The sequence below is a fragment of the Cottoperca gobio genome, chromosome 11 (assembly GCF_900634415.1).
Source record: "Cottoperca gobio chromosome 11, fCotGob3.1, whole genome shotgun sequence".
In the NCBI taxonomy this organism is placed as follows: Eukaryota; Metazoa; Chordata; class Actinopteri; order Perciformes; family Bovichtidae; genus Cottoperca; species Cottoperca gobio.
The window spans coordinates 12,398,683-12,413,835 of record NC_041365.1 but is presented as its reverse complement, the minus strand read 5'-3'; the positions used below and the strand labels follow the sequence as shown (position 1 = coordinate 12,413,835).

General features: G+C 42.3%; 1 protein-coding gene across 1 annotated transcript in view; it reads left to right on the top strand.

Moving 5' to 3' along the window:
* Window positions 1–15,153, top strand: part of epha10 (EPH receptor A10) — a 142,959-nt gene that overhangs the window by 104,296 nt on the left and 23,510 nt on the right. The window contains 3 exon segments of the mRNA XM_029442741.1: window positions 5,519–5,643; window positions 8,327–8,597; window positions 10,076–10,184. Of these exon segments, the coding sequence (XP_029298601.1) occupies window positions 5,519–5,643; window positions 8,327–8,597; window positions 10,076–10,184 (505 nt within the window).

Genomic DNA, 15,153 nt, shown 5'->3' with positions numbered 1-15,153 from the left:
TGATTTCCTGATAAGCATTTTGCATTGATCTAAAATGTAGACACACTGTAGAGTTGAAATGAGTTAAAAGGCTTTAAAAAGTTAACCACGCGACTCCTTGGCCGTTTGAAACTTTAATGACTTTATTAAAGAAATGCACATGCAAATGCACGCTCCACTGGGACCACTGACACAAATGCTGGCGGCAGTAGGTGTATAAAAAGCCTCAGGGAAAGCCGTGCCGCAAGAAACTAAATGTCCCCACTCCTCCGCTGTCAGTCACATAAATGGTTGTGTTATCCGTTTAACCCCAGGTAGAAGCCAGTGGTGCTGTGCCCAGAGGGAACGACACTCTTGCTTCCCATTAACCCTTTGAACATGAACAGGCCTGACAGTTGCAGCTCTCTCAATCATTCCTGCCCATACAACTTATAGCTTCACACCCTCTACCATCTTGCCTCTTCATTCAGCCACTTGCACATTAATATGCAAAGGCACACGGGAGTGCGTAAAGTTGCATGCAAGGCGGAGCTGGTGAGAAGCGGAACAATGAAAGCCCCTCATGACAAGATGGATGTCATCAGAGGCACAAACAGGCCTGCCGGGAACTGCAGATTCTCCCGAGAACAGAGACGAAGAAAGAGCTGGGTTTGGGAAATAGAGAGATAAGGAGATGGAGAGACTGTGAAGGAGCATCCATAGAAGTGAAGAAGGGAAAGAAATTAAGAATGACTGCGAGATGTTCAGCCCTGCTTGTGTCGACACCCCTGGGGAGATCAGCTCCTCTGCCTGTCTCCTTTGATAACGACACTGAGATGCCAGTTGCACCTCAGCTACCTCTGTACACATGGATGCAAGAGCCTACAGCAGCAGCCGCCGCCATTTTGTGCTATAGTCTATTCAAGGATTTACCTGCCATAGAGACCTGAGCGTAGAGCTGCCACAAATCCCCCAGCGTCTGCAGGATTGACTGTGGAGAACAGGGTCTGAATGGGAACTAATAAGAAACTAAAGTTTGGTTAAGAAACATTCTTTTCAATTCAGCCCTTTTGATTTCTGAAAGCAAGTTAGGACCTTTACTTCCGTCCTTATGTATATATATATATATATATATATATATATATATATATATATATATATATATAAAATAACAGCACTAACAGCTACAACAGGTTAATCATAACATTATCATGATGTGTTCAAATGTAATCTGGAATGAATGCAGTTGTTTGAAGGAGATGTTTTCACAGCATGCAAACGGTAATAAAGGAGTGTATGTTGCAGGGTTTCTTTTAGAATCTGGTATTGAGAATGGTGGAACTTCGCTGGTATTGGTATCAACCACTACATTTCTGTTATCTTGACATCCCTAGTTCGAAATAGGCAGACTGTGGCTACATGTAGAACTTTAAAGGGCAAACCGTTATCACCACTGGAAAACAACTTAATACAAGAAAAGGAGTCCATCTAATATAATGAAGCAATTTACTGCTGTGTGGTGGAAGCATTGTTCTGCTCCCAGTAATGGTCAAGATTTAAGAGAATCAGCAAAATATGGCAAATGCATAACCAGTGCATGGCAAAATAGAGAATATTCATATTTTTCTTCTAACCATAGTGAATCATGAAAACTTCCACTGTTTTGTCTGAAGTCGTCTGGCCTTGCACTACTAACAAAGGGAGTAGAAATGCACTACAAATTCAGATTCAACAAAAACTGGAACTGATGAGCAGAGCCTGAATCTATAAAACCTAAATGATACCCAGCCATAGCTTGTACTCGCAGCTTTTGGAAGTTTAATCAGAGAGATACAGCTGTGTGCTGCCTGTTTGCAATTTTGTGCCAAACTCCATCTATTATACTTCCTCATGCCTCACTTTTTTCGCTCTCATCACAGCCTCCCTTTGAAGTGTATAGATCATTATCTCTAGAAGTGATTGGTATGTGTACAGCATAGCTTTCATACTGGATCGTATCAGGAGCTGTATGTCTTTGTGACGAGTGCCTATCAGTGGGTCTGCCATGTGATTTCTGCTGTATGATGAGGCTTTGAAAGCGTCTGCTGCGTACTTCCACAGCAGAGCTGGAGAGGCTTATTGCCAACAAGGCCATCACCTCTTCTATATTACTTGTGAAAATCAGTGTGTGTGTGTGTGTGTGTGTGTGTGTGTGTGTGTGTGTGTGTGTGTGTGTGTGTGTGTGTGCATGCGTGAGTGCAAAAGCCATTTCAGACGGCAGTCTGCATTTTATTTCTTCCTCTCAAATACAACGGCAAAACCAACACTACCCGCCATTTGCTGCCATACACTCTTGTAAGTGTGGCCACACAGTATCCGCACTTATGCCATCTGAACGTGTGTGTACGTCTCGAAAACTATTATATCCATAGTAAACATTGCTCCATAGTTGTGCTCAAATTCCCCATAGATACTGATCTAGTGAAGTTGATCCCCAACAGATCAAAGCTTTCTCGTCATTCTTTGAAAACTGCTTGTTCCTAGAAGATATTTTCTAGATTATACTGTGGATAAAACAAATGGCAAATTTCAATTCTGATGCGTATTTCTTCATAATTTAATGATAAAATATGTTTTCAAAGCTTCAAAGGAAAGAAGCTCATGCCTTAGGAAAGGTCACTTTCACACTAATAAAGCTAAATCATATGTTTTAGTGCACATGGTGCATATTGTATATACAGCACTCTAGTTTATTGTGAATCCCTCAAGGGTTTAGAAATTGTACTTGCAGTTGGGACAGTTATGTAGTCTCTCTGCCACACTTCTTTCAGCTGCAGAGGTGAAAACATCACTTTAACCGGCATATTACTTTTGTATTTGAGCCTTCAGGTGATTGTGTGTGTTTGTGTGTGTGTCGATAGACAACTCGTGCTCACCTGTTTTTTTTTATTATGTGTCAGATTGAGCTGTGCAGTGATTTGGTTTGGTTTGGAGGCCGGCTCCAGTCCTATGCATAATTCAGGACACAAGGAAGGAAAAAAAAAAAGCAAACAATAGCCTCCAGTTGTAGATGGACAGAGCGGGTTTACACTGTGTTCTTGGTTCTGTATATTAGACTGAGTTTGTTTGACTTCGGTTGGCAATGACTTTCCTTTGTGTTTGTCCTTTACCACCTGCCCATCTCATCTATGCACTTTATTTCTTCTTGTTTTTCCCCTGCTCCTCATGGACTGTGGGAGTAATTACTGCATTTTCTAATGAGCCAGGCTGCTGTCTATTTCCTCTACACGATATAATAAATGCCTGTACATATTCATTATTCATTTGAAATAATCCCTCTACGAGTGTTTATTTACATTCCTGTATACTGTTCATTAGCATCTTTCCGTCTCCTTCAATGCCTTTCTTTTCTACAGCTCCCCTCCCCCTGCAGCTTACTGTCGCTTATATTGCATTATGTGGGGATATTACAATGACTTCATGCCTCGAAGCAAAGTGTTCATACTTTCAAAAAGCCACTAATTGGCATGATTAGTGTTTTCTGAACACACACTGAATTATGTATTTGTGTATTTAAAAGTTTTTCACATTCAGGCATGGATGTTAGTATGTTTTAATGCAGCCCAAACGTTGCAGTGCCACCTGAAGCCAGATCTTCTCAGGTTGTGTTCTGTGCTTCATTGCAATACATCACATTCTCACTTCATGTTTATTTCTCTTTTACTCTTGTATCTTGTCCTACTGTACACAAGTTAATAGACAATCAATCACACCGAACACACACACACACACACACACACACACACACACACACACACACACACACACACACACACACGCTTGTCTATCATACTGCCTGGGCTTTCTTCCTCTTTCTTCCCCCTTCATTCAGCTTGATTGGGCAGACATAAAATGCAATATTAGATGCAATGACACACAATTTTACAGAAGTCGCCATAAATAATGGATAATATCTGTGTTTTTAAAAATCAAAAAACAGACTGATGGAGATGGACAGTGAGAGGGAGATAGAGTGTCTTTGATCCGCTGCCTAAAGTGATTGTATTATCCCACTGTTTGGGAGGATTAAAGGAGCTGCACAGATAGTGTGTGTGTGTGTGTGTGTGTGTGTGTGTGTGTGTGTGTGTGTGTGTGTGTGTGTGTGTGTGTGTGAGATCACATAGTCTCACTCTTGTCTGAGTGACGGGCAGAACATATCCATTCGTGTGGCTGTTTTCACCGAGGAAAGAGATGCATTGATGGTTAAAGGTCAGGAAAGAGATGAGCAGGAAGTGAGAAGAGCAACAAGGATGACCCGTCAACTGATGGGGTGACAGGGGAGAATGAGAAAGGATAGAATAAAAGCAGGAAGAGAGTCAGCGACAGCAATAAATGGTAAGAAGCAAGCAAAATGGACTTCAATGCCATAGAAAAACACAAGGTCACAATCATGTCTTTTTGAAAGTTGTTAAAGTAAATGAAAAATGGCAATAATTATAATCCAGGAGAAAACCGATGACAGGAAACACCCTTTACACTCCCCTTTCACTAAACGTAATAGCCTTAATGGCAGCGCTCCTCCCAAACAAGCCCTTTTGACTAGCTGCACCCCTTTATTCTCTCAGTGTTTTTGAGTGACAACCCATTTTGCTACTTCATTATACATGGCATAATTAGCACATAAGCAGGAGTGGGTGGCGCTTGCCTTTTATCATACTGTGTCATTTGTTGACGGAGAAACAAAGAACTGGGCTTTCATCAGTAATGAAATTGTTTGCTTAGCCATTACACACTGCATCTAAATTTGGAAAGCTTTGTACGCTATGATTCAGCATCAATTTTGTTCGTCTATTGTGATCAATAAGAGATGAAATGTCTGTCGGGATAAGTTTCACTGCAGTTCTTCTACCTTGAGTCAGAAAGAGTTCTGCGGTCTGCTTAATAGAGAGACTCTGAGAGGAAACGGGGAGTCCACATTATGAGCTTCTCGTGTCAATGCAGACTTGTCAGTCAATCCATATCTGAATTGATCTATTGTCGGTCTCAATGTACCGATCCGGGCACTGTTTAATGCCACACACGCACACGCACACGCACACACACACACACACACACACACACACACACACACACACACACTGAGACAAAGAAACGTATGCAGTGTTTGTCCATTCTTGGAGTGCGATGAAGCTGTCTGCTCTGACACCGATCAGCTTGAATAATTAACCCGTTACCTCTTTGCTACCTACTTTTCTCTTCGTTCTCTCACCCCCTTTGTTCCTCTCCTTACATCATGTTGGACTTCAACAACTGTCCTGCACTATATATAAATATCAATGTCTGCTTTCTGCCAAAACCCTCCTTGTAAGAGCCTTCACTGTCTTCCTCCCTTGACCTTTGCCTGCACGGTCAAGCTTTGTGTAAAAACTGGAAATACAGGAGAGTAAAGTCTGTTTCTGATGTTCTTAAGAAAACTCCTCAAGCTATTGTATTTATTTTGAATGAGACTGGAATCCCCAAACTCATCTCTCTCCTTTCCGTGTGTGTGTGTGTGTCTCTCTCTCTCTTCTCCTCTTTGTAGCGCCGTCTCTGATCAGCGAGTTGCGAGCGGAAAAGATCGAGCAGAAGAGCATCACCTTGGTGTGGAGGCAGCCTTCCTACCCAAACAGCAGCCGCACCGAGTATGAGGTCAAATACTATGAGAAGGTAAATGCGTCACCATAGTGAGCTGTAGGGATCTTTGATTGGTCATGTGTTTCCTTGTATTAATTGTGTAAGAATCCAGCAATTAAATGGAGGGAAGCAATAAAGGAGTTTACATTTTAAAGGAATATGTTTTTGGATACTATTTTGTATTGGAACACAAATGATACATTTCTAGGTACATAGATATTATTGATCTAATTACAGATTGATCAGCAGCGGTGGGTATGGGCGTCACACTTGCAGTTCAGAAACCCTGACTGTATGGGTCAAGCAAAATCCCAAAAAAGCTGGATCCTACATTTCCCATAATGCAACACAATAGTGTCTTTCCTAAGACCCTCACTGCCTCCTAAACGCTTGCTTCTTTAAACTCCACGTCTGTAGTTTGTGATACAGGCTAACATAAGATAAATGTTGACCTTAAGCCCAAGGAAAGATCATTTTTATAATCTTTTGAGCGCCCCCACCAGAGTCAAAGAGGTCGTTACAGCTACAGGTAGGAGTGAACTGCCACTTCAATCCAACTCTTTTATCTTAATGTTACATGTTTATTTAAAGACGAAATATAAGTATTGGCTTTGTTTTACAACTCTCAAATATCACTATCCGTGTCGGCCCCAAGAATCCAGGATCAGTCTCGTTACAGTTGGTATCCATGGTGACGGCATAGACACAAAAATCGTCTTTTGTTTTCTTTGATGCACTTTTGGTGCACCGATGCTGATTAGCCAGCAAACTGCATTATGAGTGATACTCGTTGAGCATGAAATATGGATGGAGCAAATCAGAAATGGTATTTTTACAACCCCTTCCATAAGGTTAAATCTTACTGCGATCATGTATTATTTTGTGTATTTCAAGGACCGGTTTTGTGTAACCCTGGGTCCATATTACTGCCACATTTTCTTTTGCTTTTATGGATAAACACTGTAATTTCATCGACCTTATCCCGCTCATTTAACATAGCACTTAGTCAGATTACGGCCGCCCTGTCGACAACCCTTAGTCTTCACAGTAAATCTGTCATGCACGTAAACCACAGCTGTCACGCTCGCACTCCTCCATTTTCATACGCTGCATTTTCTGGCAACGCCAGGTCTTTGTATTGGGCTGTGTTACACTCGCACCCATTTTCACACCTCCTTCTCTTCTCTATTCCTCACCATATTTAATAAAGCCCTGATCATCACCGCTCTACTCCCACAGCTTTATAAAAAGAAAAAGAGGGAAAGGTTTAGAGGAGGGATGGGTGAGGAAAGACTTGAGGAAAGAGATAACGAGAGGTATACGGGAGAGAAATTAGAAATAATGAGGTGCCCGTGTGATAAGTGAGGGGGGAGAAAAGGTTAGCGTATTAGGGACAGATGAGGGGAATATGACTCGGTGGAAAGATGCTTGTCAGAGCACGGTGATGGAAAGAAATGAAAGAAGATGCTTTGTGAGGCTAGATGGAGAAGAAAAGCCCAACGAGGGAGGCAGACGAATGTGGAGAGCGTAAAGGATAGATGGGGAATAACTGAGAGTGAGACAGGGAAATTGGTGACAGGCCATGAAATGAAAAGGCAATACAACTACACTGCAGATCCTATTAAAGTATGAAATATGGCTTTGCTTAGTCGGTGTATAGCCTCTCTCTTTCTTCCTTTTTTCTTTTCGATGCAGCTTTACAGTGTGGGCCCACATAGTGCTTACTGATATTTCTAAAATCACTTGTTAGAAACGTTTAATCTGGATCACACACATTGTTGACGGCAATAACGACCAACAATGGTGATGATTAACTCTGCATATTACCAAGTGTCATCTCTGACTCTGTTGTTGTTGTTCTTTTTCCTCCCACTACTTCTCTTTTCTGAGGACTCTTTGTGTGTTTCTCTCTTCTCTGTGTCACATACTATATTAGCTCACTCCACAGGAGTCACTCATGATACAGTAGCTGCCATTCTCCTCCTCACTGAATCTCTCTCTATGTCATTCTCTTTGACGTTTGTTCCCATTTCTTTCTTCCCTCTTCATTCAATGTTATTCTTGGAGAAAGCGATAAAGATAATGCGATTAGCATTGGGCGCACTCACTTTCCATGACTATTGAATCCGATGATCAAAGTAGTTATAGAAGCTCAACCTCAATGAGAGTGATGTTATTGACATGCCGAGGCCTGGCGTGCAATGATACAATAAGGACTATTTGTTGGAACAAGGTGGGAAACAAACATATCAGACAACAAGTGGCGTAATTATGCTAATGTGTCACCTACTCACTGCCCCCAGTGCGTCCACTTGTGTGAGTGAGTCATTCTCGCAGAGAGAAACAGAGCCCCATCTTTGATTTATTTTCTAAAGACCTCTCTAACAAATGGCTTTTATTACCGTCTGGGTATTTTCATCATTTATTTCCAAAGCGCCGAGAGATACTTCTTTATTGAAAGCCATTTAAAGAAGTCTGACTCCTGAGCTCAGTCCTGGCAAATTGTCTGAAAACTTTTGGTCCGGCTCTTTGAAACACTGTTTCCAAAGCTCTTGATTTGCTTACAGAATCGTCTCGCACGGCGCCCGGCTTCACAAACTTTGCCATGGAGAACAAGGCATCTGGCAAATGGATTCCACCACTCACTCACTCCTTGTGTGTTTTTTCCTCTTACTTTGTTTTTCTCCATCTCTCACTTCACTCTCTGTCTCCACAGGAACAAAAGGATCAGAGTTATTCTACTGTGAAGACAGCCGCCACACGGATCAGCGTCAACAACCTCAAACCTGGCACCACATATGTCTTCCTCATCCGCCCTTTCTCCACGCCGGCCCCCTCCTCATCCCTGTCCTCCTCCCCTTTGTCTGCCTCCTCGTCCTCGTCTACTTCTTCTTCATCGTCCTCCTCATCGTCGTCCTCCTCGTCTCCGCTGCCCATCGACTACGGAGCTTACAGCGCTCCCCTGGAGCTGCAGACACTTGGCGAGTGTGAGTAGCCGTTTTACGCCTCCTCCTCCTCACTTTCTCTTCGCTCCCTCCTCTCAACACCACCAGGCAGATTGGGATAGGGGGTTTGTGCAGGCACCTGGCCAGCCCACACAATGAAGCGTGCGGCGAGAGCGAGAGAGATAGATAGAGAAGGGAAGTGTCTGATATTATGTGTGAAGACGCAAGACCTTACCAGTAAGCTGTGAAATGGTTCTTCTTTGTGCAAGTTGTTACCGTGTCCCTTGTGTCACCTCAGGGTCTGGTTGGGAGTCTGTGTGTGTCTATATGTGTCTTTCTGTGTTTTATGCCTTCTTGCTTCTCATAAATTCTTAGATTTGGACCTCTTTGCTTACCCAGGAAAGGGATTTGTTGAGCATTCGCAGTGTAACTCACCCGAGAGCTGCCCTGCACAACCACTATCTTCTACATTTGGCCAAAGACCAGCTCTATAAAGATTATTTATTTGTTTTTAAGCGTACGGAGTCTTGCACTTCTTTGTTTTGCTTCAGGGTCAGGGCTCTTAGTTGCACAGAAACTTATTTTTTGGACGATACATATTCAGTCTGCTTCATTTGCCTCGGGCTGGATCAAGAGTCAAAGGAGTGACTACCTGATACTCACAAAGCAGCAACACAGCAGCCTCTAGTGGCCACGTATGAAACGCAGGCATGCGAACACATTTTATATTAACAAAACAATTACATGATCATGAAATGTATCTGTTAAGTGAATAATGCAGTAGAAGTATGTGTAGGTTGATTGTACGCGAACAATAAGTCTTGGCAGGTGCACAGCTACAATACAGAGGGGAAATATGAATATTATTTTACATTGAGGTGCTGAGGATTGTTTCTCAGTTTTGTGGAGATAATTAATGGCTACTGCATTCTGCAGACCTGTTGAGGTTCATTTTGACTTTGGAAACGGCACACAACTACTGCTGCTAATAATTGTACAAGTAATTACCAAGTCAACAACAACCTCAAGTTGTTTCTTTACAATATTTGTATTGGAAAACATTTAGATACAACACAGCAACAGTCCACATCATGATACATGTTTCCTTTAAATGCATGTAGGCGTACATACGCTACAACTTTTAACCTGACATGAACGAGAAGTCCTGAAATTGCGTATGAGAAAAATGTAAATGTGAAAATCTACAATTCTATGACAAATGGCAAACTTCCCAAACCGTCTATCTGTGATGAAGATAATGTCATTTTACTTTGAAACAGTATATTGTGCTTTACCAAAACACATGGTGTCAAATGAGTTATGCTCCTTCGAGTCCCTTCAGTGAAGGAGAGTGTAATGTAAACGCATTTCAAGCAGTGTTATAAAGGATAATGTCATAATATTAATAATGTAGGGAAACATTAGTTCTCCCTCCACTCTAATCAACTTCCTATGAAATTAATTCAGCTCATCACCTTTTCGTTCATATGTGTAATCTGTGTTTTTGTTGTTGTCTCCAGTGGCACTGGCGTCCAGCGAACAGAGTCCGGTGGTGATCATCGTCGTCGTGTCCGTGGCCGCACTCATCATGCTGCTGTCCATGGGGGTTGGCCTGCTCATCTGGAGGAGGTATATATGTATACACAGACGTAAAACATACATCATCCACTATACACGCTCCCCTATGGCTTATCCTGGCACGTGTCAAATTCTAACACCCGCCGCATGTTGCCCAAACACACACACTTACTCGCACATGTGTAAAAACACTCGATCAACTGTCACACGATACTCAATTATAATCCAGATTACAGTAATCCAGTGACAGGAGGAAGTCCCTCTGTTACACAACAACCCGTCCCACTCGCGGTTTAATATGCCACATAAAGAAGTCAGCTCGATAATAGCGCTGTCTGCGTCGAGTGGGGGAAACGTTGGCAGGGTCAAAACCTTCTTTGATCATTTTCTTGGCTAGGAGTTCATAGTTCTATGCTGTCTAATTAGTTTTCACATAGAGAAGTGGGAATTGTGAAACCGCAAAGAAGATGAGAGAGAGGTTAAAGCCGTGTCACTGGCGTAACCGCTGACACATGGTTTACTCTGACCCGTGCTGCCTTTCAAAACCCTTTTGTGCTTTTTACAATAAGAGTGGACACATTCATTATTTCTTCTGTCTTCACTAGAGCATTTAACTTAAAGCAAATGGTCGGAGTCGAACGTAGCCAAAATGACTGTGACCTAATTTTTTCAACGCCTTATTAAATCAAGATTCTTTCAATTAGGAGAATTTTGCCGTGGCAGGAAGAGACCCTTTAGACTGCAGCCAGCAGAGTAAGGCGCTTTATTTCTAATTTAAAGTGGCAGCCTGATGCACCTCAATTTGGGTCCATTTTAGAACTAAGATACAGCCCTGATGTTTTAGATGATTTCCTCAGGTGATTAGTGGACATTGCTACACATTTCAGTTCCAGCATTGTTGCTACAGTAGTGCCTCTGAATGGACTGAAGAGTGAAGCAACTATAAAGCAGAGCGACTGTTTGCACGTATCAGGCCAGCACTTACTGTATTAAGGCTAAATAGCCTCAATACATGGCTTTCTGTTAGTAGCATCAGCTGTTGGGGAATCATCATCAGTAGATAAAAATGCACCCATGTTTGACTACTTCAAAAGTTTGTGTGTTTGGGCCTAACTATCTATGCAGGCCGTGGACCGATATAGACAACATTCAAATGATAATGGAAAGTCTTTACGTTTAAGTAAGCCAAATGTATTTAGTGTAGCGCCTTACATAATAAAAAGTGCTTTACGAGAATATAAAATGTTGAAAAATAAGACCATAAAGACAGTAAAAGAAGCATAAACAACAACAGATCGTAAAAAGACACGTAATTACAAACAGACGGCATGAGGAGAGACAAAGACCGGTTTAAATATCGAACCATCAATCAACCAAATACTAAATGCAGTCCTCGTTTCCAGTCAATGCTGCCATTCCTGCGTCATCTCAGGCACATTAATGCACGTTTTATTGTCTTGTTATGTATAAAGTATATCCTGACAGCCACTTGCATGTTTAATGCAGCTGCGCAAATAAACGGGGCAAGAGAGCATTTCTACTTGCTGTTCCAAACACTGTGCTCTTTGACTCCTGTCCAACTCTATATTCTGCCAGCTCGGCTCACACCCGCCCACACAGATACTACACACACAGTGTACACTCCATCACACATGCAAGCACATACGTAGGGAGCACACACATCGACTCCCACACAGTTACACACATGGCCTGAAAATACTTTTTTTTCGTTTAATTTGGCCGGCATTCAATTGATATCTGTCCAGGGAGATTTTTGGATACATTGTGGAAGCATTTGTTTGCATTGTTTGTGTGCATTCTTTTGTTCCGTCCTCTACAAACACACACACAGACCTAGCTCGGTGCCACCACTTATCCAGATAAAGCCTTTTCCCCGGGTACAGCTACCTCTATAAAGAGGAGATTGTGATATAGAGACCAGCAGACCTCGACGTAGACACAAACAGCCAATGATGGAGTCAACCAGGTGTAAAAATTGGTTCTATTCACTAACAGGTGCACCATAAAAACTGGTGCTGTCAGTCAAACATCTATAGAGAAATATGTGGGGTTTGATGTACACACATGCTGTACACGGCTGTGTGAAGGCAACAGCACTGCAGTACTAGCACACAAAATGTGCAAAGAAATGTGCTTACTGTACACGTATAAGTATTTTATGCATTGTTGAGGGAAGGCGGCGTCATTCCCTTGTGCACGGCCTAGTAATGAATAATAATACTTATCTTTCTCTCCTTTTTATTTCCATCACTGCGTTCATTGAAAGTGGCCTCCATTGTTCATCGCCGCTGGACCATTAACTTGCTCGTCATGTTTTGCATAGAGACAAAGAGGGAATGGCTTGATGCCTCAATTACCATGCTCTCGTGTTTGCAAAGACAAGCCAGCCCCCGGCCACAGCTGGAGGGGTCTCAGTTACATCGATCTGCCTCCTCACACAGACACATGCAAATGAGTCCCACTGCACACACACAAAGGCACGGACTAAGGCTGGCCGCACGCAATTTAAGGAATGCATTCGCGTTTATGGAAACGACACCTCATCAGAAAAAAAATTGGCTTAAAGGTGCGCTGAAATAAGATTGTGCACAGGACAGGGGGAAGGCCGTGGATGTATAAAGAGAAAAGCAGTGGGAGCAAGAAAGATGGTAAATCTGGCGCTTTCAGTTGTTTGATCACGTATGTCTTGCGCTGGTCGTCACACCAGTATCTTGCCCAACAGTGACAAAACAAATGGGTATTCTTAATTGTAATTTAGAGTAATTTCCTGAAAAACTTTTGATAACTCATCCTGCACTCGGCGGCGTCCAATAAATTTGGATCCAATGAAACACTTTCAATTGTAGAAACAAGTCTACCATTCTGATGCATCCGCTCAGGTCTGAGCTCCTACATGTATGGCTTCACTCCAAAAACAACTTCTTCATGGTTGTCTTCTTCCTCCATCTCATCCATGTCTGATTCGTCTGTGAAATCCGCTGGCGTGTAGGCGATGGTGGTCGAGGAGGCCTAGACAACATTTTGCAAGGGGGCTACTCCCAATGCCAGTCAATATATTCGCAACAAGTATTTGTACGTTTTTTACAGGAAACTCTCTTTTTTTTTTTTCAGCCATTCTGTCCCTGTAGTCCAAAACACATCAGCAGCTTACTTGCCTCTTGTTCTCTGTGTAAAGCTGTGTGAGAGAATGCAGCACCACTGTGCTTTTTCCAGTGTTTCTGCCAGTCGATAATTTGAAGAAGTACCAGCAGCCATTTTCCCCACGATTGTTGCTTATTCAACTGGGGCATCCCAGCACTGAGCATGCACTGACTTCTTATCTTGTTTGGTGATATCCTGTCTTTTACTTAGGTCTTATATCTGGAACAGCAGACAAGGTGAAAGATTGTGATGTCTAGATCTTTACAAAGCACCATTCTCAGTACTATAAACACATTTCTTGGTGAACCCGTAGTTTGAGAGATTTGCTCTTCAGGTTAGAATTGGAGTGAAATAACACCAAACACATCCAGTGCCGCTTTCCATATTCATTTCATATTCTGTATTATATTTCATACTATGTTTTGTCTTTGGTTGAAGTGCCATGCCGTTGCACTTCTGATGCGGCTGTCATGGTCAGCGTGTTCTGGACTCAGTCAGGGTCTTCAGTAAGAATAATGTGGGGAATAAAGATTGAGGAAAGTTATGATGGGACAAAAAGGAACGAGTGCTTTGTATTTTCCTTTCTTTGTTACTTTATCTTGACACTTTATCCCATCACACACACACACACACACATACACACACACACACACACACACACACACACACACACACACACACACACACACACTCTCTCTCAGAGTCCATCGGTGCCTGACAGACTTTGATAGAGCCAGAGTTCCAGGGCATTGCCCAAACATTCTCCAGGAAGCCCAGGCTTGACTGGTCAGTGCAGGGATTGTTTACCCTTCACTGGCCACACTGGCGTGCATGTGTGTGTCTTCTGATTGAGTGTGTGTCTAAGTCTTGTGAGTGGGTAACAAGTTATCAGCAGCGGGAGATGGAGAAGGAGATCAAGAAGAAAGGAAGAAGCGGGAAGTAAAGCAGAGGGTCATTTCATTGGGGCATTGACTCTTGGCGACACAGTGAAAAAAAGAAATGGGGGAAAGCGAGACGAGGGAGAGATGGGCAGGCGGAGAGGGAAAAGGTCTCAAGCACTGTGTTGTTGTTTCCTGCGTGTCTCGTACAGATCAGTGCCTTCGTGTTTTCCAAAGCCCCCCACACAGACGTCTTCCTTTCTGAAGGTGAAAGCTGTCATTCCAAAGCGCTCATTTATTATTCATAGGTCACAAATGAATAAAGCATTTTTGTATTTGTAAGTATGGATCCGTTATTGATTCTTAACCCAAACATAAAACTATCATTTATTTACCTTTTTTTTTCTGTGCAAGAAAAGGGAGGAAATGCTTCAGCGGGGATTATTACAGCAGTTTAGATTTTCTAAAAGCAGCTCCCAGCAATGAAAGAAAACAACGGTGTTAGCGTTTTGAAAGAATAAAACGTATGAAGGATGAAAGTTAAAGTGGTTTCATGAAATTCCCCAATTTTCCGTGTTTTTTGCCCTACATATCTTTGTGCTGGCCTAATTCCTCTCCGCTTCACTTTCACCTGTCATCTAGGATTCTTTTCCTGCTGTCTCGCCTATTATTCATATTATTTCCATAATGGCACTTTGTTTGAGAGGATAATTCAGGGATGGAGAGGAAAGAGCAGTGAATAGGCTTCATTTACATGGCATCTGCTCATTGTTCTTTCTTGAAAACACGAGCACGCCGGCTCGCGCTTGTACTTTAAAAAAAAAAGCAAAAAAAGTTTCACTGAGATGCATATTGTACAAGTAGATAAGTCAGAAATCATGATGACAACTTTCTATGGGATTAGTTGACGCAAACAAAACTATAGAATATGCCTTGCCTTATCCTTTAAGTTTTTTGTATTGGTATGTTGACAGCTGGAG